Genomic DNA, 26,178 nt, shown 5'->3' with positions numbered 1-26,178 from the left:
CCACAGTCAGCTATTGTGGCTGATGGCTTGTAGTTTTCAATGAACTACTGCAAAAAGATGTGCATTTATTTATTTTTTTTAAAAGGTGAATTTATCCTTTAAAGAAGAAAACAAAAAACGCAGGTTCAGAGTTTGTCTACAGATGAGGTCAGATGAGATTGGAAGACACTGGAGATCATCTCTACTTGAAAATCCAGGTCTAAACAGCTTAGAGATTTTGTCATCCGGAGCCTGTTTCTCACCTGGGTCTATGACACACAGAGAAATGGACCTTATACCATCTATGTATTTTGAGGATACCACAATTTCATGGCTAGTTTATTTATTACAGGTACTTATAGAAAACTCACGGTCAATCATTCATACACACATATACTAGGGCCAACTTAGACAGGAGCCAATTAACCTACCAGCATGTCTTTGGAGTGTGGGAGGAAATCAGAGTACCCAGAGGGAACCCACACAGGCACAGGGAGAACATGAAAACTCCAGGCAGGTAGTGCAAGAGTTATTTGTTATCTTGTAGTCCTGACAGGGGGAAGCCCAGAAATGGGACTAAAACTATATTTAGACTAATGAAAAAAAATCTGATTCTGTCCTTTTGAAAAATTTTGTACAAAAAGGGGTTATGCATAGTCTCTGTTCCAATATAAATACTTATCTACACAAGGGATTCAGCAACAACCTACCTAGTTTTTCCACACAGGGGGACAGAGGCTCAGGTTACAGGTATAAATCATTCAGACAAGACTTTGAAAAGGTTACATTAAAGGACCATCAGAGGTGGGACCATCAGAGGTGAGCTGACTTTACACATTCTACTGCCTTTATATCCCAACTGTAGGGAAAACTGTTCTTTAAATTGAATGGGGAAAGGTTATAACTTCTGCAAGTGTTCCATTTGGGATATTTTTCTGTGTGGTTTGAAATAAATAAAAGCTACAGTTTAATCAAGTAGAAGCTGCAGGTTGCTTGCCTACTACGAAAATCATCTAATTTTTTTTAGGCGATTTATATTACATTACATCTGCTATGTATTTTCTATTATTAAAATGATATGCTGGTTGAATACAATTTTATTTTAGTACAGAGCACTGTTTATTTTTAAAGGAACGATCGTTCTTGATGTATGTTAATTTATAATATATAATATATGTAACACGTGTTTATACTCTATTACTACCTATTACTATACAACTATCTTTTGCCCTGATGAAGGCAACACCGATCCTGGATATTCATTGGCTGTCCTTAAAACGTTCAACGAACACTTTTACTGTATAAAGATAGTCCCATTTTAGAGTTTTCTTTTGGGCACCAGCACAGCACCTACACTACTGGTGGTGTACTCGCATTTCTTCAGGTTTTAAATACGGTTTGTCTCCACACAGAGAAATCTGTTCTCTTCCTGTTCTAAACACACCAGCTAGACAATACGTGGTGGAAATATACATCCCTGGGGCACAGAAATCAAGAAAATCCTGGCAGTGGTTAAAATTCTTTTTTCACTCTACAATAAAATATGGGCAGCACAGTGGCTAAATGGTTAGCACTTCCGCCTGGCAGTACTAGGGTCATTGGTTCGAATCCCAACCACGGCACTACCTGCCTGGAGTTTGCATGTTCTCCCTGTGCCTGCGTGGGTTTCCTCCGGGTACTCTGGTTTCCTCCCGCACTCCGAAGACATGCTGGTAGGTTAATTGGATCCTGTCTAAATTGGCCCTAGTATGTGTATGAATGTGATTTAGGGATCTTAGATTGTACGCCCCATGAGGATTAGGGACTGATGTGAATGCACAATATATATGTAAAGAGCTGCGTAAATTGACGGTGCTATAGAAGTACCTGAAATAAATAAATATACTTTTATAGCTGCATGTGTCCCTGTTTGGTCAGTGCTTCCAGTTCTAACACGAATAAAAAAGTGGCAAATTTTCTCTGACTTCCTATTATATCTGACAAATTAAAATAGACAGGAAGTATGGAGAAATCCCCTAAATGTGGACTCTGAGTCAAATTTCTGCAACTTTTTATTGCTTTCTAACCAAAAGAAAGTTTTAGCTGGAATTCGCTTTACGCAAGTCAAAATTTGGAAGCATTCAAACCCTAGGCTTCTGGAATAAGAAACAGATGGTGGCACACAAAATTGTAATAAAGTTCTTTGTTCTAAACAAAACACACTTCTTGGTTTAAATTGTACGATGAATATATTTTTACCTAGCTGTAAGCTGGTGAGAGGAACAGTGTATTGCCCCACAAAGTCATTTCTTGAAGAGGCATCAAAATCCTCCACGAGGAATCGCACCACAGTGAGGGCAGGCACGTCAATTTCAAATTCAAAGTGCTCATTCCACATTGGGTTGAATCCTAAAATAAACAGGGTAAGAAAAAAAAACAAAAAAAACAGTTAGTGTCTGCTGACATACAATTCTAAAAAAGCAAAAAGCACCAAAATGTGCCTTATAAAAACATGGGCCCTTTTTAAATTGTTTATTCGAATATGTCAAAACCCAAAGCCCACCTCCTGTGTGTAACTATAATCCTTTCTTGTATTTAAAGAGATATTATATTGTAAAGCGCTGAGCAAACTGTTGGCGCTATATAAATCCTGTATAATAATAATAATTATAGATTCCAGAGAGAGACATCATATTACCCCGGTACAAATCATTAGTAATACCTCATCTGGAATATGCAGTTCAGTTTTGGGCACCAATTCACAAAAGGAACATTGGGGAACTGGAGAAAGTACAGAGAAGGGCAACCAAACTGATAAGAGGCATGGAGGAGATCAGCTATGAGAAAAGATTAGAGGAACTGAATTTATTCTCTCTTGAGAAGAGAAGATTAAGGTGGGATGTGATCAACATGTATACATACATCAGTGGTTTATATAGTGAACTCAGTGTAGTTATTCACCCTGAGGTCATCACAGAGAACAAGGGGTCACTCTTTACGTCTGGAGGAATAGAGATTTAATCTCCAAGTACGGAAAGGTTTCTTCTCAGTAAAAGCTGTAAAAATGTGGAATAGACTCCCTCAAGAGTTGGTTCTGGCCAGCTCAGTGGATTGCTTTAAAAAAAGGCCTGGATTCTTTCCTAGATACACAGAATATAACTGTATACTAACATTTATAGGTAAAGTTGATCCAGTGAATATCTGATTGACTCTTGGGGGATCAGGAAGGATTTTTTCCCCTACAGGAGCAAATTGGATCATGCTTTGCTGTGTTTCTTTTGCCTTCCTCTAGATCAACGGTGGGTATAGGATTATAACTTTTTTTTTTTTTTTTTTAACTGTATGGACTTTTGTCTTTTTTCAGGCAGAATGACTGTGGAAATGCAATTATTTTGGTAAATATAAACTGCTAAATACCTTGTCTCATCAGCAGTATATAGCAGTCTTGTGACTTCTATCAGTATCCAGCCGAGCACTACTTAATCTTGTAGGAGGAGTTTGCCATTCTCCTCCGACTGTCCTATGGGGCTGCAAGACCCCTGACCCTCTGTTTGAACAGTGCTTATTGGCCCTGTGCCAATCACATGCACCCTCCCACAAAAAAACTCCCTAGCAATACACAACAAACTGAGCAAGTGCAGGCTTGCAACTGCTGCTCTGTACTATGGCAGATGAATTGGGACAGTAAAAGGGGAGGATCAGAGAAGACAGGATCAAATATCCTTTTCACACAGTGCAGAGGATTAGCCCCTTAGGTTCCACAGTGAGTATAACCAGCATGCTTTAATGCATATACAGACTGACTTTACTTTTGTGGGCTTAGTAACACCAAGTATAACCTGTACAAAAGTATATGCTATATTACACATGCTACAGCCTCCTGATGACAGTATACGGTCTGCTGCCACTGGAAGGTACACTTGGGAGAGGGCTTCTTGTTTAGCCCAATACAGGTCTGCCCTGTCTCTGAAGAGCACCCTCCTGTAGCAGCAGGGAGCATTTCCTCAGCACTACAGCAGGCTGTGCACACAAGTACAGACTGCAGGGCACAGTCATTTTTTTTATCCATGGATCCCAACTAGACATGCACTGATTTCAATTTAAAGGGAATTGCTGAATTTAGTTTTAACAACAGTATAACCTATATAATAATTTATACAAATAAAAGGACATCTACATTTCAACCTGTAATCAGCTAAGGTTTTATAAATCCTTTATATGAATGACAAAATATTTCTGTTGGTGTTTAGTACACAGTTCACGTGTAGAACATTCCCCAGAAATCTTTTTCCTGATTGTGCGAATGGTTCATTAATTTTTCAAGATTTATATTGAGCTTAGATCTTAGGCATCCTTTGCTCTGTCTCTGTTTAGTGCAGCGAGCTTTTCATCTATAGCTAGAATTTGACCATATATACAAAATGGATGGGGGGTGCCATGTTTCTCTTAGCCCAGGTTCATATTGGTGTGACTTTGAAATTGTGCCGCTTCAACATGATTTCAAAGCCGCAGATCATTGCCATCTGCACCACCAAATTTTCATTTCGGCTTGTGACTTCATTTAACAGAAGTCCATGCAAGTCGCAATGAAATCGGAAAAAAGGAGTGCAGGAACCTTTCTCATAATCGCTGTGACATGAGTCGCAGCAATATGAACGGTTCCATTACCAGCAATGGGGTATGACTTGTCATGCAATTTGGAACTGTCAAATTGCATGAAAAATCGCATCAATGTGAACGGGGGCTTATTACAACACAGGGCCTGGTCAAGCAGTGATAGCAGGCAGACAGTCCCACTCAGTAGGAAGTGCAAGTTAGTGGAGTGGCTAATTTCAGTACCACCAGGGACAGAAGGTAAAACAATTGCAAAAACTCTTTAGCCTTATGAAATTGCCCTGATCACAATTGTTCTTTTTTTCTTAAATGAAAGCGGAGGTACACTTTAACTTACTGAACACACTGCTTGAACAAGGCCAAATAAGGGAAAAGCACTGAAAGCTTAATTAGCCTTTAGTAAGAAATGTCTGAACATTTTTTATGGGGATTTAGTTTATGCTGCAAACACGCATCAGAAAATAGAAACGTCTCATATATCTCATGATAAATTCTCATAGAAAAGCAATCATCATTCTACCTGGAAATGGATTCAATTTATAAATAGGTGGATATAGGATCGTATATTTATGATTGTATATCATTTTTTTTCCTCCCCCCTCTATTGGTTGAACTGGATGGACTTGTGTATTTGCAGCCAAACTATGTAAATATTTATCTACTTCCAGTCCAGGCCATTTCTGGAAATTTTTTGGTCAGGTCTTATGTAAACAATCAGTTTTTTTTTTTTTGCTAGAACATTACTTAGAACCCCCGATCCTTTTATTTTTTTAAAAGCAGAGGCACTAGAGAATAAGTTGGTGGGTTTTGAAATTTTTTATGTCACACAGTATTTGCGCAGCAGATTTTCAGACGCAATTTTGTGGGAAAAAATACACTTTTTGAAAGAAAAAAAAAAAAACACAATACATAACTAATTGTTTTGTAACGTATAAAAGATGATGTTAGACCAAACATGTTATGCTTTAAAAATTGGATGTGCCCGTGCAATGGCGACAAACAACGTAAATTTTATTATCCATGGGTGACGCTTTAAAAGGCTTTACAAGTTGCCACTTTAGATTTACAAAGGAGGTCTGGTGCAAAAATTACTACCCATGATCTGACATTCGCAGGGATACCTCATATGTATAGGTCAATCACTGTTTTTGTGGGTGCGGGACCGATGTGTGCATTCGTCTTTGAGCGCAAGCACGTGAGGATGAGGGTGCTTTAAACATTTTTTTATTCAGCATGTTCAAACTAGGATTCAATTGTTTTTATTATTATTGTTATTCATTGTACACATTTACCTTTATTAGATCACAAACGGATAACCACTGACTATAAAGTACCCACAGATATCATTTGGAAATATTTTTCAATAAATTGTGCAACTGAGCAGACATCTGTGCCACCGACAGCAATGATTTGCTAAATTTCATCAAGGTCAATTGGTTCTTTAGCCAGCAGAGCTGGCACAGGTCACAGACTGCAGAAGACATGCAATTATTTACTGACCCAACCATTCTCAACCAGATATGAAAATCGTCATCCTATGTATATGGATACAGTCAGATATCCCATTAGGTAAAATCTGATTATCAGGCTTTCCTAATCCTCTAACAGTTCCCATAACTGTAAGTGATGCAGGTGGGTTCTAAGAGTCAGTCTGATCTGGTCTGTACATCTAAGGTCAGACATTGGAGGGAATTTGTAAAGAGTGTTGTTGACACAGTTTTAGAATTCTGTCCGGGCCACACCAAAAATTGATGGTGTGTGCACCAGATTTATAGTTCTATTTCAGTACCTGCCATCTACAAATTCATGTACCCGTTTCTGAGTGCATACTGGATGCTCCTTCCTCAGAGCAATCCCTCCCCAGCCACGGTGCCAATCACACAGATAGGTGCATTGTCAAGGAGTTTTGTAGTGAGCTGGGCGAGGCCTGATGAGGAACTAAAAGACTACTTCCCAGTAGGTCCACCTTGCTTTTGTTTGAAAGCGCATGGCAGTGGGCAGATCAAAAGCAAGGTGGACCTGACTGAGAAGTAGTCTTTCAGTTCCCCATCACACTCTACCCACCGGATTACTGCCAGTTTTGTAATTTGTGAATTGGATGTAATTCATTAAGAATCTGTTGCTGCTATAGTGAGAGGTTCTTAAAGTGGCGTTAGTAAGAACGACCTGAATTTGTTGAACATAATGGTAATGTTATAGAAGCTGGCGCAAATGCTTGACTAAGTTAGGTGCAGGAAGTTTTAAAGGGAGCTACCACCAGAAAAGCGCTGTTAAAGCCCAACTCTGGGCAAAAACATTTTTCCCACACAGGTCAACTACTTGTTTTTTCTAGAGGTGAGCAGAAAGCTTATACCCACCTGACTCTTCTATCCTTCAGAACATGGTGCTCCCCCACGGTCCAGCAGTAGAGTGTTCCTGGTCTATGACACCTGGTCTAGGCATGTTGGTGTAAGGAACAGTCCACTATTCAAGACCGCTAGAGCGTGGGGGTGTCGGACCAGTCTTGTGCTGGGAGGATTGGAGGATTAGGTCTCCTCTCCTCTAGAAAAGAACGATTAATTAACCCATACAGTACTCACAGTCTCACTGAATGGCAAAAAAAAAAAAAAAAAAAAAAATTGCTCGGAGTTGGGCTTTCTTGTCTTATTGAATTCTCTTACCGTTGTTATCTCTGACTTTGGTTTGCTTCTTGTCATTGTCTCGAGCAACACCCAGTATTTCTATGGAAACAAATGGGTCCACTATGGAAGTTTTCTTCTTGTTCAGCTTTGGTAGTTGTTGCCCTGAAATCACCTGAAAAAAAAAAAAAAATTTGACCTGTCAATCTGAATATAAACAGGGAAAGAAGCAGCGTTCAAAATCAGTTATGGAGGATGGGTTTGGGCAATCCATGACCGGTGTCAGATTGATGTCAAGTTCATGGATTGCCCAACACAACACAAAATCCATCTGAGTGTTATCTGACAATTCTAGATAAGTGTACACAATTTTCAGTTCTGTGTTCTGACAGGGTTGTGCATCTTTACCCAAATTGACATAGTGTATACACCTAGTAAATAAGTGATCACCTCTGCTCACTACAGCATACACTATAAAACATGCTCAGATTGCCCAGAGAGGCATTCACAATCAACACTGAACTCATCAATGCTGTCAGACTGGAAAAGGTTAATAATTAATCATAAGAAGAGTGGAACATAAGATATGAAAGTTATAGGTCTAAAATACCACCATCCCACAACAGTATGCAAAACAAATATTGAAACAGACAGAACTTTACATGCTGCATTAGAGACTAAATATCCAGAGGAGAACCATACAAAATGAACAACATTAAGGAATTTCTCACTCGTAATGGGACTTTAACGTTATTATTAATGTTCCAGATTAAAAGTCCACATATGGTCTACTCATAAAAACAAAGATATGAGATTCACAAAATTTAGCACATAAATATTTGACCGTAATTAATATAAAACCCAGAAATATAGATCACTATTTATGTGCTATGTCGTGAATACAAAATAATGTTTTTTATGAGCAGACCATGAGCAGTCTATCTGGAATACGATTATACATTCTGCATTTTGTAGATTTTTGTATATTTTTGGTCTGGGTATTTTTAGTCCCTATCGCAACATGTAATGTTTCTGTTTCATTATACTGTATGCTCTGTAAATTAGAAAAATATTCACCAAAGCTGGGTATATACTGGCCCTCCAGCTGTTGAAGTACTACAAGTCACATCATACCTCTGCTTCTAGGAATCTTGCCTGTGGCTATCAGAGTCTTGCAAGGCCTCATGGGACTTGCAGTTCCTCAACACCTGGAGGGCCATAGTTTAGAGACCCCTGAACTAGTAGAAAAACAAATACATTTCTAACAATGAACATGATTTTAGTTTGGAAAAGTCCATTCACTCAAACGTTAAAAGCAAATATTTTTTAAGTGCTTTTGAATGAAATTCATCAAGTCACAGAATGTACTATGAGAAATTTCATACAAATGTTCATATGAATGTATAGCCAGCTTAAGTCAGTGTGAAAAACAACAGTAATGTACAAAATGCAGTAGGTTCGAACACTCAACCTAACAGAAGATACACTATACTGTCAAAAGTTTGTGGACAGCTGGTTACAGAGGCGGATTGACCATTTGGGCTCTCGGGCACTGCCCCAGGACCCGGGGTCAGTAGGAGGCCCCATGAAATGACCCTGGTAGATTTTATAGGCTTTTTTGGGTGTGCTTTGAGTGTGGGCAAGGTCACAAGGGCCCCCTGATCCCCTATTGCCCGAGGGCCCCATGAGTTGTCAGTCCACCCCTGGCTGGTTATCTTACCTACTATATTGTAATTATTGGATACCCATATTATGGAGTTCAGGTCTTTCCAACGAAGGATAGTATTAATACCAAGGCAAACAAAGACATTTTAGATAATTGTGCACTTGCAATCTTGAACGGTTTGGTGAAGGCCTGTTTCTGTTTCATCATAACTGTGTCCCTTTGCACAAAGCTAGCTTCACATACTGTAGTAAAGGTTTGACAAGTTCGGTGTGGAAGAATTGGAGTGGCTTGCAAGAAGTCTTGATTTAAACCCTATTGAACACCTCTGAAATTAACTGGAATGCAGATTGTGAGCAAGGTCTTTTTGTACAACCTCACTACCTGTCCTCATAAAATGTTCTTTTGTCTGAGTGGGCACACATTCTCACAGATACTCTCCAAAATCTTGTAGGAAGCCTTCCCAGAAGAATGAAGACTGTTACAAGCCCAGAGGTGGGGGACAATTCTATATTAATGCCCATGGTTTTGGAATGGAATGTCCAGCAAAACTCATAGGTGTGAAAGTCAGGTGGCCACAATCTCTTGGCCATATAGCATACCTTTAAATATTGAAGATACACTTTAGATGATCAGAGGCAAATATTATTGTACAAAGACGTTTTAGTACATGCTGGACAAATTCTTAATTTAATAACAAACTTATTCAATTTTATATGGAGAAAAGGAAACACAGGTTTCAGCATGAACACAGCACTCCCTTCTGTCATCTGAATGAGCATGTGTCCAACGGCCACAAAAGTCATTTAAGGTCAGGCACATTTCACAAAAAAAAAAAAAAAAAAAAAAAAAAAAAAAGCGGCACTTCTAAGGCAAGTTCATATTAAGCTTACCATGACATTAAGCTTTTTAGGGGTCCACCACTCTCCATCCTGAATGGACTTTGGATTGAATTTAGACTGATTGTATCGCAGGAACGAGGGTTTCAGCACATAGCCACAGAATCCGTTATCGTGAAATTTGCCCTGGTACACATCCATCTCTCTACATGAGGTTTGGAAGTTCAAAGCCACTGTGAAGTACCCAACATTTTATAAGTTTAGTTTAAGCATATAATTCTCAAATACATCAGTCTTTGTTTCATATTTTAATTTTGGTTTCCCTTAAGTGAATTGGGTTGCATAAAAAAATGGTGTGTAATATGCAGATGTAAGTGAACGTTTAAATCAGGTTTGTAGAATGTAAAAAGGTGTGTGTCTACTGTTTAGGCTTTTGAATGTGCAGATTCCAGTACTCTGTACATGCACAGGCATAAAACCTGAGTACCTAGCATATGTTCTTAACCTTCATTGAAAGCTACCCAATACCCAGGGCCAAACTAGGATCTTATGCAAACAGTCTCAGTGCCTAGAGGACTTGGAATTGATTTGCACTACAGTGAAGGAAGAATGCAGCAGAGGTGGAGAGATGACCTGGCAAATTCTATACAACCAAGAAACAAGATTGTCACCTGCCTGTGTATTGTGTTTAAACCACAATATTTGCCATACCACATTACAAAACTGTTTGTAGTTAAAACAGTAATCATATCACTTGGCCATCAAAATGTTTAAAGGGTGGCAATAAAAGTTTTTTAAGTACCAAGCATAATTTGCCCAATGCCTAAGGGCCAATTCACACTATATGGGGTGAAAGGCATTTTAATGAATGGTCAAAAGGTCTGTCACCACAAAGACACACAGAAAACAATTGTTTCCCATGTGTCACATTCACACTGCAACGCAGCCTAGTGCTGCGATAAAGTGCAGACTTTCTGCAGAGTACCAGGCCAAAACGAATTGCCACGTTGGGCAGACAGCGCATCGCGCTGCCTGACATTTCAGTGGATGACGCAAGTTTTGTACACTTCAAAGAAAGCTTCTACAAAAAAAAAAAAAAAAAAGGTGGTGGGGGGGGGGGGGGGGGGAGCCATATGATGTGCTAAAGTGCGTACCAAACTGCCCCCTAGCACAGCTGGTGGCACAGAGCGGCCAGAGCTGTGACTCGATACTGCTGCTCTGCAATTGACTGGATGTACTGTACACTATGAATTCACCCTACATGTACTGGCTGCATTTGTTTTTTTTCTTTATTTTCACCTGGTGATCTGATCACTAGTAACACATTAGAAGTGAGAACCCCAGAGGGGGTTCCTGGATTAGCTGTGGGAGGCATCACTATTGAAAGCACACTAATCAAAGTCACTCATGCAGCGATCACATGCAAGTGATTGCCCCTGGATTCAGGCAGTCTGTATCCAAGACTGATCACTCGCATGATATCGCTGCATGAGAGATCATGTTCATCCACCCAGGAATAAGATTTATCCAGCTCATTGTTTGCAAAATGTACAAATTACTGTACCATCTAGTCACCAATCATAATTCTGCTTTAACTCACTGAACTGCATTTCACTGAAGGATGATTGAATTGCTAGGGTCCACTGCACTTTCCGTACCACAACTTCTCTATACACTGCAGTCACAATTTCACTATAGAAGACATTTGCCAAGAATTGCCAAAAAACAAACAAAAAACCCCTGCTGCTTAGAAGGAGGCTATAAATTGCAGATACCCCTTTTTTTGTATGGGAAACCCCTTTTATGTATAAGGCGGAGGACAGAGAGAGGCTGGACAGTCACAGTCTGGCTGAGAATGACTTACCTATCTGGCAGCCCACATTCCACATATCTACAGGGCTGTAATTGGAGGAGTCTGTTCTCCAGCCATCAGGGTATATCCTGGTAAGCTGTCGCGTATTGTGCCGAATAAAACTGTTTGCTTTAGAAGAAAGAAGTACAAAAATATGAACACGGAGAAGTATGACTGGGAAGAAATTTCAAATGACAGCTTAATTATTGTTCCAATATTATCTTAAAGGATTTATATTAAACCAAGGATGTGCATACTGGATACAGATTTACAGTGGCAACAAATTGGTTGCTCTTAAACCGCAGGGAAAGGTTGTGTTGTTATAGTTAATGGTTTTAAAATCTATTCAATAACATTCTCCTTTTCCATTATCCTGAATTCGTTCTTTAAAGGACTTGATTTATGTTAGAATCATGTCACGGCAAACCCCAAAGTTATAAAACATGTTCTTCTCAATTGGCACCATCCCAAAATCAGGCTTACTGATCATGGCAAATCCGGCTGTTTACATGAATAATATACAACATAAAAATCTGCCTTTGATTATACTGTAAATTGACAGCACTATATAAATAAAATACTAGATGAGATATTGCCCGCACTTATCAGCAATTGGTGAGTTTACATAACTAACTAAGACAGGATTATCTTTGTAAGTAAGCCAGGCCATAAATCAATCGATAGATCAATTTGTGTATAACCAGGGTGCCCATACATGGATTAAAATTCGGCCAGTCCCTGCTGAACTGGGTGAATTTCGATCCATGCATGGCTGACTTCTGAAGATCACTAATAAATGCCAGACAATGACAGTTGTTAAATTGCCAACCAATACATGGAAGCCTCACTGTCGTTGAAAGATAAATCATTATGGGTTTGGGTCAGTTTTATTTTTTTTTGTTTTTTTTAAATTCAAAGGTTTTTTTTAACTGTTTTTCCTTATTTCTTCAGTGTCTATATACAATGTTTCTTTTGCAAAAAACATTTAACAGACACAAAAAATAAATAAATAAAATCACTGAACACAATGACATTATCTAAAAAGCAGAGCAGCTTGCTTTGAAGCCCCCTTTCTCTAATAAAGGGTGAGTCACTGCTGTCATACTTCAATGATCCCTGTGTCCAACAAGCTTCTTACAGCACAGTTGAAATTAAATTAAGTTTATAATGTAAAAATGAGACTAGAGTGCCACCTTATGGCTAAAAGACAACATCGGCACATAACTCCCATTTACCTGCTTTAAAAAAATATTTACAACATTTTACAAAGGATAAGATTTAGGGTGTTCATGCAAGACCTCAATCCCTCCATTAGCTATACCAGCTCTGCCTTAAACCAGAAAAAAAAGGCATGCCCTGCATAGAAATGGCAGTTCAGGGAGAGCTTCTCTGGATGGTCACAATTCCACGGTAATGTATTATTGTACCTTATCTCTCCCCTGTGCAGCTAACCCTGCTGATTGACACCTGTTCCTCACTAAAGTCAGTTCACCCAAACTAATAATTTTGTCCTTGCCCCTGACCATGTTTTGCCTATGCCTAAAACAACAAGGATGTATTACTAACCCCCAAGCTCACCTGTATCATTGGTCAACTTCAGAGATTTGCTCTCAGTGAGAGAGGACATTTCATAGAACGCCTGGTGCTCTGCAGCATATTCAAAGCCACGGAAATGCACACTCTTGCAGTATAATACTGTGTCAGACAGTTCTTTTGCAAGCTTCAGCTTTGCAGCCTAAAATAACAAAGGTTTACATCATTAGGTAGTGTAAAGCTCAAAATTTCCCTTTAATAATAAAATGTCCATGCGCATATAGAAGGTCTGCATGAAATCCATATAGCTTACTTTGCTTTTCTTGGCATTCACTTTAGACTTGACTGCCTCATCCTCCATTTCTGCAGCTTCATCTTCATCAGACACATCATCCGCCTCTGTGGTGCTGACACCATTCTTCAGGCTGTCTTCTAGCTTGTTCAACTTCTTACCCTTCACCAGGATTTTCCCTTTTAGTTCCTGAAAAAATAAAGTGAGTCGTGGTTTACATAAGAGCAAACTAATAGATTTGGGCTTATTTTAATTTTTTAAACAGTTTTTTGCTATTAGTATAAAAACTTTATTTTATAAATAAATTTTGGCGACAAGTTGCACCCATGACACAGGATTCTCAGAGTACTAAGGTCTTTCTAAAGAAAGAACACAGCAAGCGGTTTGCGTTCAGACTCTCCCTCATTGAAGGTCCATGTGGCTCATGTCTGGAACATTGTTTGGGCACAGTTGACATTCCTTTTGTGTTTTTTGTTACTTTCCTCAGATTCTTTGGTTTTGTATCACAAAACAAAACCATCAGCCATAATAGCCAATTAGTTCTGCTTTCTAATTTGCACACTGATGTTTCTTCTTGTTCCTTCTCCCAGTGCAATATATAAGCCAATGAGCCAGATGACTTATTAAAGACAATGCACTACCTCTGCTGCTGATATTTTATTTCAACAGTTAAGAGATAGTAACAGCAGTTATACTAAGCCACTGGAAGCTTCAGAGGCCAGTCTACACATCAGTATGTGTAATACATACATACAAGTAAGGAAGATAAATCTTGTAGAATGTGAATTCCTTTCATAAAATGCACTGTATAAATAACTCAGAATAACTGTGAAAGGGAGAAAGTTTAGCATATTTTCAATAAACAATCATTCCCAGGGAACACAAGTTAATGATATTCCTTTTAGGATTTGAAGGAGAGTGAAAGTTGCAAATGCTCATCTCTATTTCTAGCACTAGGGGGCAAGCTTGGAGAACACAATCTATCAATCCATTTCCTGTTCCTGCAGTTTCCTAAATGCCAGCTGACATCTGGATCAGATTATCTGATAACCAAGCAGACGTAAAAATAGAGGTATATGCAGAATATATATATATATATATATATATATATATAAATAAATATAAAAGAGCAGTCTTTTTCATATTATGCTGTACTAACGTTCACAGAGTTACTATTAAGACTGTCTCAGACTAGTCTACAAGGTCAGTGTATATAGAATATGCCTGGCCCTAGCTACATGAGACTACTGCCATGACACAAGACACAATTTTGCTGTGTGTGAGCAAATTTCTAGTTGGGACACCTTTTATATTCCCCTTTATAGCATTATAGTAGTGACTGTTTACTCATAAAACACAGCATGCAACACACTACAGTCTGCTGAATGTGAGTCAGCAATGGTGAAATCAGAAGCCTGCAGCAGAGTACGGTGTTCTAGGAAACCAAACATATGCTGGATACAATTATGAAGGGCTGGAAAAAAATGTGGCTCCAGACCCAGAAATGTCAGTGGTCCTAGGAGGAGGATAAAAAACCATCCCAGAAGGTCCGTATTACTAAGACTAGCATCAAATTGGTCAAACCCCGCTTGCAAATATTACGGTCACCCTCTGGCTCTATCCTGCACCCCTTAACTCATATCTTCAATCTTTCCCTTTCTACTAGAATCTTACCCAACCCTGTAAACATGCATTAGTCACCCCCATACTTAAAAGGCCTAGGGGCGCACGTGCAAGGCTTCCCGAGATGGCTGCGATGTAGGACAGCTCCGCACTCCCCAGGCGCTCTCTCTCTTCCTGACAAAGATATCAGCATTTTATCACTATACTGACAGTACCACTAGCATTGTGACGGTGGGTGGTCATGGGTCTGACAGAAAAGCCCAAAACTCGGCAATACGCTGACCCGAAGCCGCAACACAAGTCGGCGGTCAAAATGGCACTGGTGCCCCTGGCTGACGAAACCGCGAGGCACTCGTTGGAAGATTCCAATGGCTCAGCTGACAGCTCGCTGCAATTTCCATCAGCCCTGCAGCTAACACGTTTTGACCCAGACACCGCCCTCCTAGGTAAGATAAGGGACATAATCAGGGAGGGATTAGTGGAGATCTCCCACAAACTCTCCCCTGAACTCCTCAAGGAAATCAAAGATGTGGGGGCACATGCTACTCTTTTAGAACATAGAGTGGATGATGTAATGACCGTTCTGAATGGGCATGAATCTGACATTTAACAACTGCAGGCAGAATTACATACATTGCGGAATCAATTGGAGGATGCTGAGAACTGGGCCAGATGGAGCGATATTCTTATTAGAGGCCTACCTGCAACCATCTTACACCTCTGGGGCTTGGTTCTCTCTCTTCTGCAGGAACCGGTCCCTGAAATTCCTGTGGACCGCTTGGAAATGGACAGAATTCATCGTGCCCTCACCCGCTGGCAACCTGATGGTCCTCCTCGAGATATAATCCTCAAATTTCATTTTTACAGACCCAAGGATCGGGTGATGAAAGCAGCAAGAGAATCCAGGACTTTTCAAGATCACCCTTACCAAATTTTTAGTGACCTATCCCAGACCACCCTCATCAAACAGCGATCTATGAAACCGCTACTTCAAGTTCTACAAAGCTGCTCCATCCGCTATCGCTGGGGTTTTCCTTTTAACTCCTTCACGCATCAAGGTGTAACATATGATACTTGCAACCCTGAGGAGCTCAAAAAATGTCTCACAGATCTAGACTTTCTGTCATCACCAGACTCATCCTCCCAACCTCCATCATCTATGGCATCGATCCCTCCTCAGCTTCGCTCATCCTTGGGCCCTCACACAGATTCATTTCCAGGCAAAGATCTCAGGCCCTGGCCCGTCTGCACTCCCAGACCTCTCATCCAGTGGGACAAGGCTGACTGTTGTATCCATGAGCTAATGCGGTTTCCTATTCTCTGATGGTATTTCTATGAACAGACTCTGTGGATCCCCCTGCCTTTTTTTTTTTTTTTACAAGCCTTGGAAGCCTGAACCTAACAATTGCTCGTAGATGTATCTCTATGGTCCACTTTTGGTTTATTAACTGGGCTCTACTTTGAACATTGTATTTTGACCCTTTCATTTTTAGGATGCCCTAGTTTGCCATCTACGGTTACGAATAGGTTCTATTTACCTAGCTATATTCACTCCGTCCCTCCATCCTCTTTAGGTACCCATTGTGGGGCCTGCTGACACATGGGGTCTTATTTCAGGGGTGGCCCTGCTTGATCCTGCTCTGGTTCTCTCCCCAAATCCTCCTTCCTCCCTGCCCCAAAAGTTCCAGGTAAGGATCACGGGGAAGCACCCACTTGGGTTTCTATTTAGCCTCTATTTGCCGTTTAATAATGGATGTTACACAATATGTGTATCTTCTTCATATTTGGATCTATGAATAGTGGTTAGATCTTACTCCTTGAGCTTATAGCGTAGTTTACGGTTTCTTGAAGAGCTGATAATCCCCAAGAGCCATGGGTACCCTCCCTTCTCCTTTCCTTCCCCTTCCCCAATGCTCTGCTGGGGCATGTATTCCCCTACTCCCTCCCCCTCTCCTTCCCGTAGGTGCTTGGGGGCTCACTGAGTCGTCACCATTTCACCTTTGTCATTTTGACCTTGGGCCTGGCGTGCTCCCAGGCACCCCTCACAGCTCTGTAGTAATGATAGAATGTACCTAAGGAATGATTTAGCGCAATCTCACCCTTTAACCCCCCCCCCCTTTTTTTTTTGGTCCTCTTCCTTTATGTCTGCAAGATGGCTACATGCCACGCCCTTTTCAACCCTACATGCGAGACTTAGTGCATCACTAGGAACACTCTGTTTCATGGGGCACTAAGTGCATCCACAATTTTCACTGCGTGCTTTTCCTTTTTTTTTTTCAGGACAACGGATCGATTTAGCACATATCCCTCTTTTCCTTCCTTCTTCTGCCTTCCTTTTACCCTTTCTTCCTCTACCCCCCCCCCCATCCCCCACCCATTTTTTTCCCCTTACTCCTTTTCCTACCCTTTTGTGTTTTGCCCTCCCCCTCGCCACTCGGAGATATCTGCTTTTCCTCTTATATAGTCCAGCCTTTATTATTATTATACAGTATTTATAAAGCGCCAATAGTTCGCTCAGCGCTGTACATTACAAAGGGGGACAGAACATCTGACAGAACAATACCAATACAATGCAAAACACGAGGGGATCGAGGGCCCTTCTCTTTCAAGCTTACAATCTAAGAGGGAGGGGATGGTGGCACAGGAGGAGATAGCTGTGGGGGATGGAGTGGTAGGAAGAGTGGAGGAGGTCAGCAAGTTAGCAGGGGGTGGGGTAGGCTTCCCTGAAAAGATGGTTTTTCAGGGTGCGCCTATAGGAGAGGAGAGAAGGTGATAATCTGATGGGTTGGGGCAGGGAGTTCCAGAGGATGGGTGACACCCTGGAGAAGTCCTGGAGGCGGGCATGGGAGGAGGAGACCAGGGAACTAGAGAGAAGGAGGTCTTGTGAGGAGCGGAGTGTGCGTGCTGGGCGGTACTTGGATATTAGGTCAGTGATGTAGTTCGGGGCAGTATGGTGGACAGCTTTGTACGTCAGCGTTAGGATTTGAATTTGATCCGTTGCGCAATCGGAAGCCAGTGGAGGGATTGGTAGAGGGGGATGGCGGAGACAGAGCGGTTGGAAAGGTGAATGAGTCTGGCAGCCGTATTCAGGATGGACTGAAGCGGGGATAGCCAGCGGTGAGACAGGCCAGTGAGGAGGGAGTTGCAGTAGTCGAGTCGTGATATGATGAGAGAGTGGATGAGCTGTTTAGTGGTTTCTGGGGTTAGGAACGTGCGGATTTTGGCGATGTTGCGGAGGTGGAGTCTGCACAAGTTTGTTAAAGATTGGACTTGGGGTTGAAAGGATAGGTTGGAGTCCAGAATTACACCAAGTACTCTGGCCTGCAGGGCGGGTTTGATGGTAGCGTTGTTGGATGTGACAGAGAAATCAATGGGGGGTGGTGTCCGGGCTGGGGGGGAAGACAAGAAACTTGGTTTTGGAGAGGTTCAATTTAAGGAAGTGGAGCGACATCCAGTCTGATATGTCGCTCAGTAGGTGTGTGATTCGGGCTGAGACCAAGGGGGTGAGGTGGGGGGTTGAGAGATAGATTTGTGTGTCATCGGCATAGAGTTGGTAGTTGAAGCCGTGAGAGTGTATGAGTTGGCCAAGGGAGGAGGTATAGATGGAGAAGAGAAGGGGCCCGAGGACAGAGCCTTGAGGGACCCCAACAGAGAGAGGGAGTGAGGGGGAGGTGGTAGCATTATAGGTAACGCTGAAGGAGCATTGTGACAGGTAGGATGAGAGCCAGGAGAGAGCAGAATCTCTGAGGCCGAGGGAGTGTAGTTTTTTGAGGAGGAGGGGGTGGTCGACTGTGTCGAAGGCCGCAGAGAGGTCAAGGAGTAGGAGCACTGAATAGTGGCCATTAGCTTTGGCGGTTAGCAGGTCGTTGGAGAGTTTGAGTAAGGCAGTTTCGGTGGAGTGTAGGGGACGGAAGCCGGACTGTAGGGGATCGAGGAGGTTGTTGTCGTTGAGGTGAGAGCATAGGCGGGTGTAGACTAGGCGCTCCAGGAGTTTAGATGTAAATGGGAGCAGGGAGATGGGTCTGAGGTTGTTCGGGTCATTGGGGTCCAGGGAGGGCTTTTTAAATATGGGGGTGATGTGTGCATGTTTCAGAGGGGAGGGGAAAGTGCCTGAGGAGAGGGAGAGATTGAAGATGTGGGTGAGGGAGTGTAGGATGGAGGAGGAGGAAGGTCGTAGGAGTTGTGAGGGGATAGGGTCGAGGGGGCAGGTGGTGAGGCGGGCATCAGAGAGGATCTTGGAGACTTCCTCGATGGTAGTAAGGTCAAAGGTGCGGAGTGTGGGGGGAGCTTCAGTATGAGGAATGTAGGGTGGGGTGGAAGAGGAAGTCAGAGCAGTGGTGGGGCCGTGGGAGAGGGGTGATGAGGGGGTAGTTGAGTGAGAGGGAACGGGGTTGGAGGGAGTTTGAGCAGCGACGAAGTCCCTGCGGGTTATGTCGAGGGGGAGGGGGGATAAGGGGGTAGCTGTGTGAGAGGGGACGGGTTGAGAGGGTGTGTGAGTTGCGGCAATGTCCTTGCGAATTGTGTCAATCTTGTTTTTGAAGTGATTGGCAATCTCAAGGGCAGTGAGTGAGGTGCTGGGTGGAGGTGGGGGTGGAGAGAGTAGAGAGTTGAAGGCAGAGAAGAGTCGGCGAGGATTGGAGGAGAGGGCCTTGATGAGGGTCAAGAAGTAGGCCTGTTTGGCAGCATGGAGGGAGGAGGTGTAGGTGTGGAAGGCAGATTTGTAGCGGGTGAAGGCTTGTTGGGATTTGGTTTTGCGCCATAGTCGCTCCAGGGCACGACTTTGTCGTTTGAGGGTTTTGGTGTGATCAGTCTGCCAGGGCTGGAGCAGTCGGGTCTGATTTTGCGTGTGGTTAAAGGCGCTAGTGAGTCAAGGGCTGTTGAGAGCGCATTGTTGTAGGCGGTCATAGCCAAGTCGGGGCAGGACAGGGGGAGGATGCGGTCGTTGAGTTGATCAGCTGCAGAGTGGAGGGAGGCAGGGTTAAGGTTGCGGAGGTTACGGCTGGTAGTAGTGTGACATTTGGAGGGGTAGGCGTTGGAGGACGAGGAGATAGAGAAGGTGATCAGGTTGTGGTCAGAGAGAGGGAAGGGGGTGTTAGTGAGGTTGTGGGGAGCGCAACTGGAGAAGACGAGATCAAAGATATTACCGTCGGAGTGGGCGGTGGATTGTATGCACTGTGCAAGTGTAAAGGAGGAGGTTAAGTGGAGGAGACGGGATGTGTCCGGGTTGTCGAGGTTGACAGGGATGTTGAAATCCCCAAGGATGATGGTGGGTAGCTCAGAGGAGAGGAAGAAGGGTAGCCAGGAGGAGAAGTCATCCAGGAAGCGGGGTATGGATCCAGGAGGCCGGTATATCACAGCAATCTTCAGGGGGGTTGGGGAGAATAGTCTGACGCAGTGGGCCTCAAAGGAGGAGAAGGATAGGGAGGGGGGGGTTTGGGAGGACTCGGAAGGTGCTCTGCGGTGACAGGAGCAGACCAATCCCACCACCTTTACGACTGTTAGGCCTGGGTGAGTGGGTCCAGGTGAGACCTCCGTAGGAGAGTGCAGCAGGGGAGGTAGAGTCAGTGGGCTGGATCCAGGTTTCTGTAATCGCCAAGAGGTTGAGGGAGCGGGAAACAAAGAGGTCGTGGATGGCGGTAAGCTTGTTGCACACCGATCGGGCGTTCAGGAGTGCACATGAAAACGGGGAGATTTTAGGGAGCAGGGGGACAGATACTAAGTTACGGGGGTTGCAGTAGGACGTGGAGGTGGGAGGGTGTTGTGCGGGTGAGGGAGGTGGTGGAGGTGGATTCGGGGAGATGTCCCCCGCGGCTAGGAGGAGGAGAAGGGTGAGAAAGGTGGCATGGGAGCGGGATGTGCAGGATCGTGTGAAACTACAAGTGGAGGTGTTCGGGTCAGTGGGAGAGTGGAGTAATAGGAGGAGGTGGTGGGTGCCGTAGAGGGGCGAAGGAAGCAGTGAGGACACAATATACAATTGTTTGGGAGGAGCAGAGGGATATAGTGAATGGATTTTGGGAACGGAGGAGAGGAAAATGAGGAGGAGTGGAAGAGGCATTTTGGAGAGGTGAAGAGAGCAATAGTAGGGAGATGATGGCAGTGAGGGGGAGATGTACAAGTTTTGGGGTGGAGCAGAGGGGTAAAGAAATGAGATTTGGGAACAGAGGATAGTAATAAGATAAGGAGAAGAGGGGGCTTATTATATAAAAGGTACACGGAGTGGGTCTCAGGCATGTAAGAGATGTTTCCCGGGGTGTTTGCTTGCAGTCTTCCAGCATGCAGTAGAGCTTCTTGCTGTTGTGTCTTCCTGCTGCTTAAGTTCTCCTGCTTTAGTTCAACTGCTGTGTTTAACTGCTTCGCACTCGTTCTAAGCCGCACTCAATCTGAAGCAGCACCCCCATCAGAGACTGTGCCCCCCATCAGAGATCTCCCCCATGAGCTGATCTAAATTTATAGGGAGATGCTCAAATGAGCATTCTACTCCACCCCAATTAGAAGCTGATAAGGATCACTATCCCTTGTAATGTACCATGTCCTCTAACTGGCTGACATTGAATGTTCACAAAAAAATCGACATAGCTTGTCTTCAGGAGACACACTTGACTTCTATGCATATGCCATGCTTTTTTGATAGTTGCTATACTCGCATCTTTCATGTCGCTGCGCAGGTTAAAAAACACGGGGTCCTCATTGCGACTCGCAACACCTTGCCATTTCAGGTACATCGAGTCATTGCAGATCCGCAGGGTTGTTATTTGATCTTATCAGGCTTCCTTCATGATTCCGAGGTGACCTTATGCACGTATTACACCCATAACCAGAGGCAAACAATTTCTCTCTCAGCTACTCTCAAGTATTGCAAACCCATCAAAAACGTCCCCTACTCCTATGCGGTGAAAGAGGGGGAGGAGAAAAGAGGCCTCACTGGACCCCACCAATCTTAACAACCTAAGACCCATCTCCTTACTCCCTATTGCATCCAAACTCCTTGAACAACCTTGAATAACCTTCTTGATCCCCTTCAGTCTGGATTTCACCCACACCCACAGAAACTGCTCTCCTAAAACTCACAAACTACTTACGAACAGCTAAAGCCAATGGTCACTATTCCGTACTCTTGCTCTTGGACCTTGTCTGCTATTCCTCTTACCGTCGGGGTCCCCCAAGGTTCTGTCCTTGCACCTCTCCTATTCTCAATCTCCACTTCTTCCCTGGGTCAGCTGATAGCTTCCCATGGTTTCCAATACCATTTCTATGCTGGTGACACACAAAACTCTCTCTGTACCCCTGAGCTCACCCCAGTAGTTTCCTCATGTATCACTGATTTACTAACAGACTGGATGTAACACCACTTCCTAAAACACAATCTGTCCAAAACTGAGCTCATAAGATTTCCTTCCCATGTGCCTCTTCCCCTGACTTCTCTGTGAAGATCAATAGCACAACTATCAACCCATCCCCGCATGCCAGGGTGCTAGGGGTTACCCTGGATTCTGAACTATCCTTTCAGGCCCACATGTAATCCCTGTCCAAATCATGCCGCCTCAACATCTCCAGAATATGCCCCTTTTTAACCAATGACACTACAAAGCTCCCAATTCACTCCCTGGTTATCTCTCACCTTGACTACTGCAACTCCCTCCTCATTGGCCTACCTTTACATAGACTATCGCCCCTCCAGTCCATCATGAATGCTGCTGCCAGACTCATCCACCTTACCCCTCTCTGCCATGGGCTTCCACTCGCTCAACGAATACAATTCAAAATACGAACAACTTACAAAGCCATCCACAACTCTGCCCCCAGCTACATCACTAACCTGGGCTCAAAATATCAACCATACCCCGCTCTCTTCAGTCCTCCCAAGACCTTCTGCTCTCTAGTTCCCGTGTCACCTCCTCCCATGCTCTCCTCCAGGACTTCTCCTGAGCTTCTCCCATCCTATGAAACTCCTTACCCTAATCTGTCAGACTATCTCCTAATCTATCCACCTTTAGACGATCCCTGCAAACCCTTCTCTTTAAAAGAAGCATATTCTGCTTCTAAATAATAAACTACATTTTTACTTTCTCCATCAGCTCATCCCATACAGCTATTGCCTTTTGTATCACTCAATCCCCCCTCTTAGTTTGCAAGCTCTAATGAGGGGGGAGGAGGAGGGAGGAGGGAGGGAGGGAGGGGAAGCCCCTCTCCATCAGCATTGGGGTCACATTAGCTGAATGAGGGTAAGAAACTGGATGAGAATATAACAAATGGAATGCTAGTCAGTATCAATGTGCAAATGTATCTGCTTTGGAAGAAGAAATCACCTCTAATGTTAGGTGTCCTACATGTGTGGATGTCGCTGCGTTATAAAAACTAGTTTGGGTTTTTTTTTTGTTTTTTTTAAACATTTTAAAAAGGGGTGCCTCGAGCAGAATTTTAAAGGGTGCCTTGATAGAAAGAAAAAGTTGAAAAACATTGTTCTATACAACTCACTAATAATTTGCTCCTACCTCTGGGGATGGGAACTCCTTTACTTTTCCTTCAACAGGCATCAGCAGCAGCTTGTCTCCCAGTATATCTTTCATGTGCTTGGCCATCGTCTTCTGCTGATCCAGAGTGCAGTGATTCTCCAGAGAGATGATTACAGGGTACGCAGATGTCTACACAAGGAGGTAAATAAAAAAAAAAAAAAAAAAAAAGAAGAATGGCACAGTGCTTTTCAGCTGATCATATAGAATACAATGAGGCAATGACATAATCGGAACAGGAGGTGATGAGAAGTCTCAAAGTGGGGACACCTATTCTGGAGGCTACTGAATCAGAGGAGACTTCTATTCATTTTGGGAAGATTTGAATTTCCTGTTGTCTCCAGGACAGGCAATTAAGGGAAATCTCTCCACGAGGACACAGAAAGCCAGAAAAAAAAAAAAAAAAAAAAAAAAAAGAGCTATTTTCTATTGTATCCAAGACTAAACAACTGAATGCAGTATCAACTTAACGAATATACTGTACATGTCTGCAATAGAGGAATCTGCTAAGCGCTAACATACCATTTATGGTGTACATTGCAGTGCTATAGATCGTGATTCTTGCTACTGAAAAGTGAATCTTTCTGCTAGCAGGAGCACAAGGCAGAGAAATAAAGTTTCAAAGGCATAGTTCACCTTTACCAAAAAACTACCTATGCAGGTAAAGGGCCCCGGTAGATAACAACAAACTATGCATTTTGACCAAAATTGAATAATGCCCTTGCTATAGGTGTAGGCCATTTATGTATTTCCTGAAGCTTGACTGAAAAACTAGAGATTGCATCATCTCATCCAGCTTTGTTGCTAGGATTAGGCTAAGAGAATCCTAGCTGTTACTGTTCACCTCCACCATCAAAGGAGGGAGCTCTCAAAACTGCGTCAGAGAAGAAAAAGCGCATGTGAGGGGGTTTGAATCCGAGAAAGAGCTCACTCCCGTGATGGAGGTGATCAGTTAAAGCTAGGAGCCTCTTAGCAATGTCCTTGCAACAAAGCAGGATGGGATGATGCAATCTCTAGGAGTTTTTCAGTCAGGCTTCAGGAGGTACATAAATGGCCCAGATCCATAGTAAGGGCGTTATTCAACTTTGGTCAAAGCTGTACAGTTTGTTTTTAAATACAGACGCCCCTCACCCACATAGGCAGTTTTTTTGGTAAAGGTGAACTATTCCTTTAACACTTCAGTATTTCAGTGCATAAAGATAATGGTGAAAACAAATAGTATAAAAGATAATGCTAACAATAACTTTAAGAATAAAGCTATACAACGCTATACAAAGCTATAACAACACAAACTGGGGCAATCCTTACCTTGAATGCATAGTTCTTTATGGCCGTTATGACATCTTTGAAGAGGATCTTTGACGTTAGGGTGTAGCCATGATAAATTATGGGCTCCCCGTTGGGCCCATCCCAGCAATCGAGCTCCACACACCGACATCCTTTTGTAAGAGCCCTGGTTTCAAAGCAGAAGTGTAATGTGTCAATTTCAGCTATAAAAACCACATTTCAAAGTTTTCTTGTAGGATTAATTATTTACAGTTCCTCATTTGCAATACCAAGTCTATTAAACTGGATATAAATTGTTTAGGTACACCCACACACTATATAGCTCATAGGTGTCACACAATACAACTGTCCCCAGAAGTCCAACACCCAATACTGAATCTAGTCCATGTCAGTATTTTATGAATAATATACAAAAATGTGTGTTAGTGCCAACCCTGAAAAGCCTGGTTTGATCACAGTGGTAGGTCACCAGCTGATTAGAGCTAACCTTATGTAGGCCTCAGTAGTACTTGGTCCTTTCAGCTGGTCTTCCATCAAGTAAGTGTTGTGTGAGGATGAGATAAAGTAATGAGACATTGGTTGGTTCATGTCCTGGTAAACTTTGCGGTGTGTGGGGTTAAATACACTTCCATCATCAGATAGCAGGTACATAAGGAAGCCGTCTTTCGTCAGGGACTGTTGTTTCTTAGCTGTAACACAACATATTACACTATTACAACAACCTATAGTATGAGTTTATTTTGTTAATCCACCAAGGACTGCCACTGAAAAACTAACAAAGATGTCAAGTTTTACAAACACACAGCTGGAAAAGGTCAAATGCCGTTCATCACCTCTGCAATGAATTCTGCATCACAAATGCATCTTAAAATTGATGTCAAAAGCACACTGCATTTTTAAATTGCAGCCCACCAACACTGGTTCCAAGGACCCTTTCACATAGACCATGTCCAGTCTGATCAGCGGTGGATCCATACACATTTCCTCCACTCAATCTAAGCAGTGAAGAACGGATGTCATTTTGTGACATCAGTGTGTGTTCATCCTTTAGCTACATTTTTGAAGTTTAAGTATGGCTTTTTTAGCATAGTTACATTGAACCACTGAAACGTGCACGTGCCAAAATTCTGGAAACTGGAATCTGCTACAATGATCACCGCCGTCTTCTGGGTCCTGTGCCGAGTGACTGCCCTGCTGCATAGTGAACACAGGAGGCAGTTTGCTTGGATCAGGAGCCATTCAAAGAACACTTAGCATTCTCTGATTGGCCAAGATGGAGAGGTGGGATAGGACAGCACAATCTACAATTTGTCCAATCAGAGAATGCCTTGAATTAATTAAGAAAAATGTAAGGTTTTCGTGAATGGTGCCGATGAAGGACCAGGAAAC

At 42.8% G+C, this 26,178-nt stretch overlaps 1 protein-coding gene across 2 annotated transcripts in view; it reads right to left on the bottom strand.

Moving 5' to 3' along the window:
• PLCD1 (phospholipase C delta 1) overlaps positions 1-26,178 on the bottom strand; it is a 157,579-nt gene that overhangs the window by 2,737 nt on the left and 128,664 nt on the right. For both annotated transcript variants that reach the window (XM_089673149.1, XM_089673148.1), the window contains exons 6-14: positions 25,277-25,478; positions 24,811-24,955; positions 23,485-23,634; positions 13,391-13,558; positions 13,123-13,279; positions 11,557-11,673; positions 9,747-9,925; positions 7,233-7,365; positions 2,218-2,367 (exon numbers count right to left, since the gene is read on the bottom strand). In XM_089673149.1, coding sequence (XP_089529275.1) covers positions 2,218-2,367; positions 7,233-7,365; positions 9,747-9,925; positions 11,557-11,673; positions 13,123-13,279; positions 13,391-13,558; positions 23,485-23,634; positions 24,811-24,955; positions 25,277-25,478 — 1,401 coding nt within the window. The remainder of the gene's footprint in view (positions 1-2,217; positions 2,368-7,232; positions 7,366-9,746; positions 9,926-11,556; positions 11,674-13,122; positions 13,280-13,390; positions 13,559-23,484; positions 23,635-24,810; positions 24,956-25,276; positions 25,479-26,178) is intronic.

This window comes from Staurois parvus, unplaced genomic scaffold, assembly GCF_062004578.1.
Source record: "Staurois parvus isolate SC_StPar_1 unplaced genomic scaffold, SC_StPar_1.0 ptg000136l, whole genome shotgun sequence".
Taxonomy (NCBI): Eukaryota; Metazoa; Chordata; class Amphibia; order Anura; family Ranidae; genus Staurois; species Staurois parvus.
Note: the sequence above shows the minus strand (reverse complement) of the source record. Positions and strands in the feature narration are given on the sequence as shown.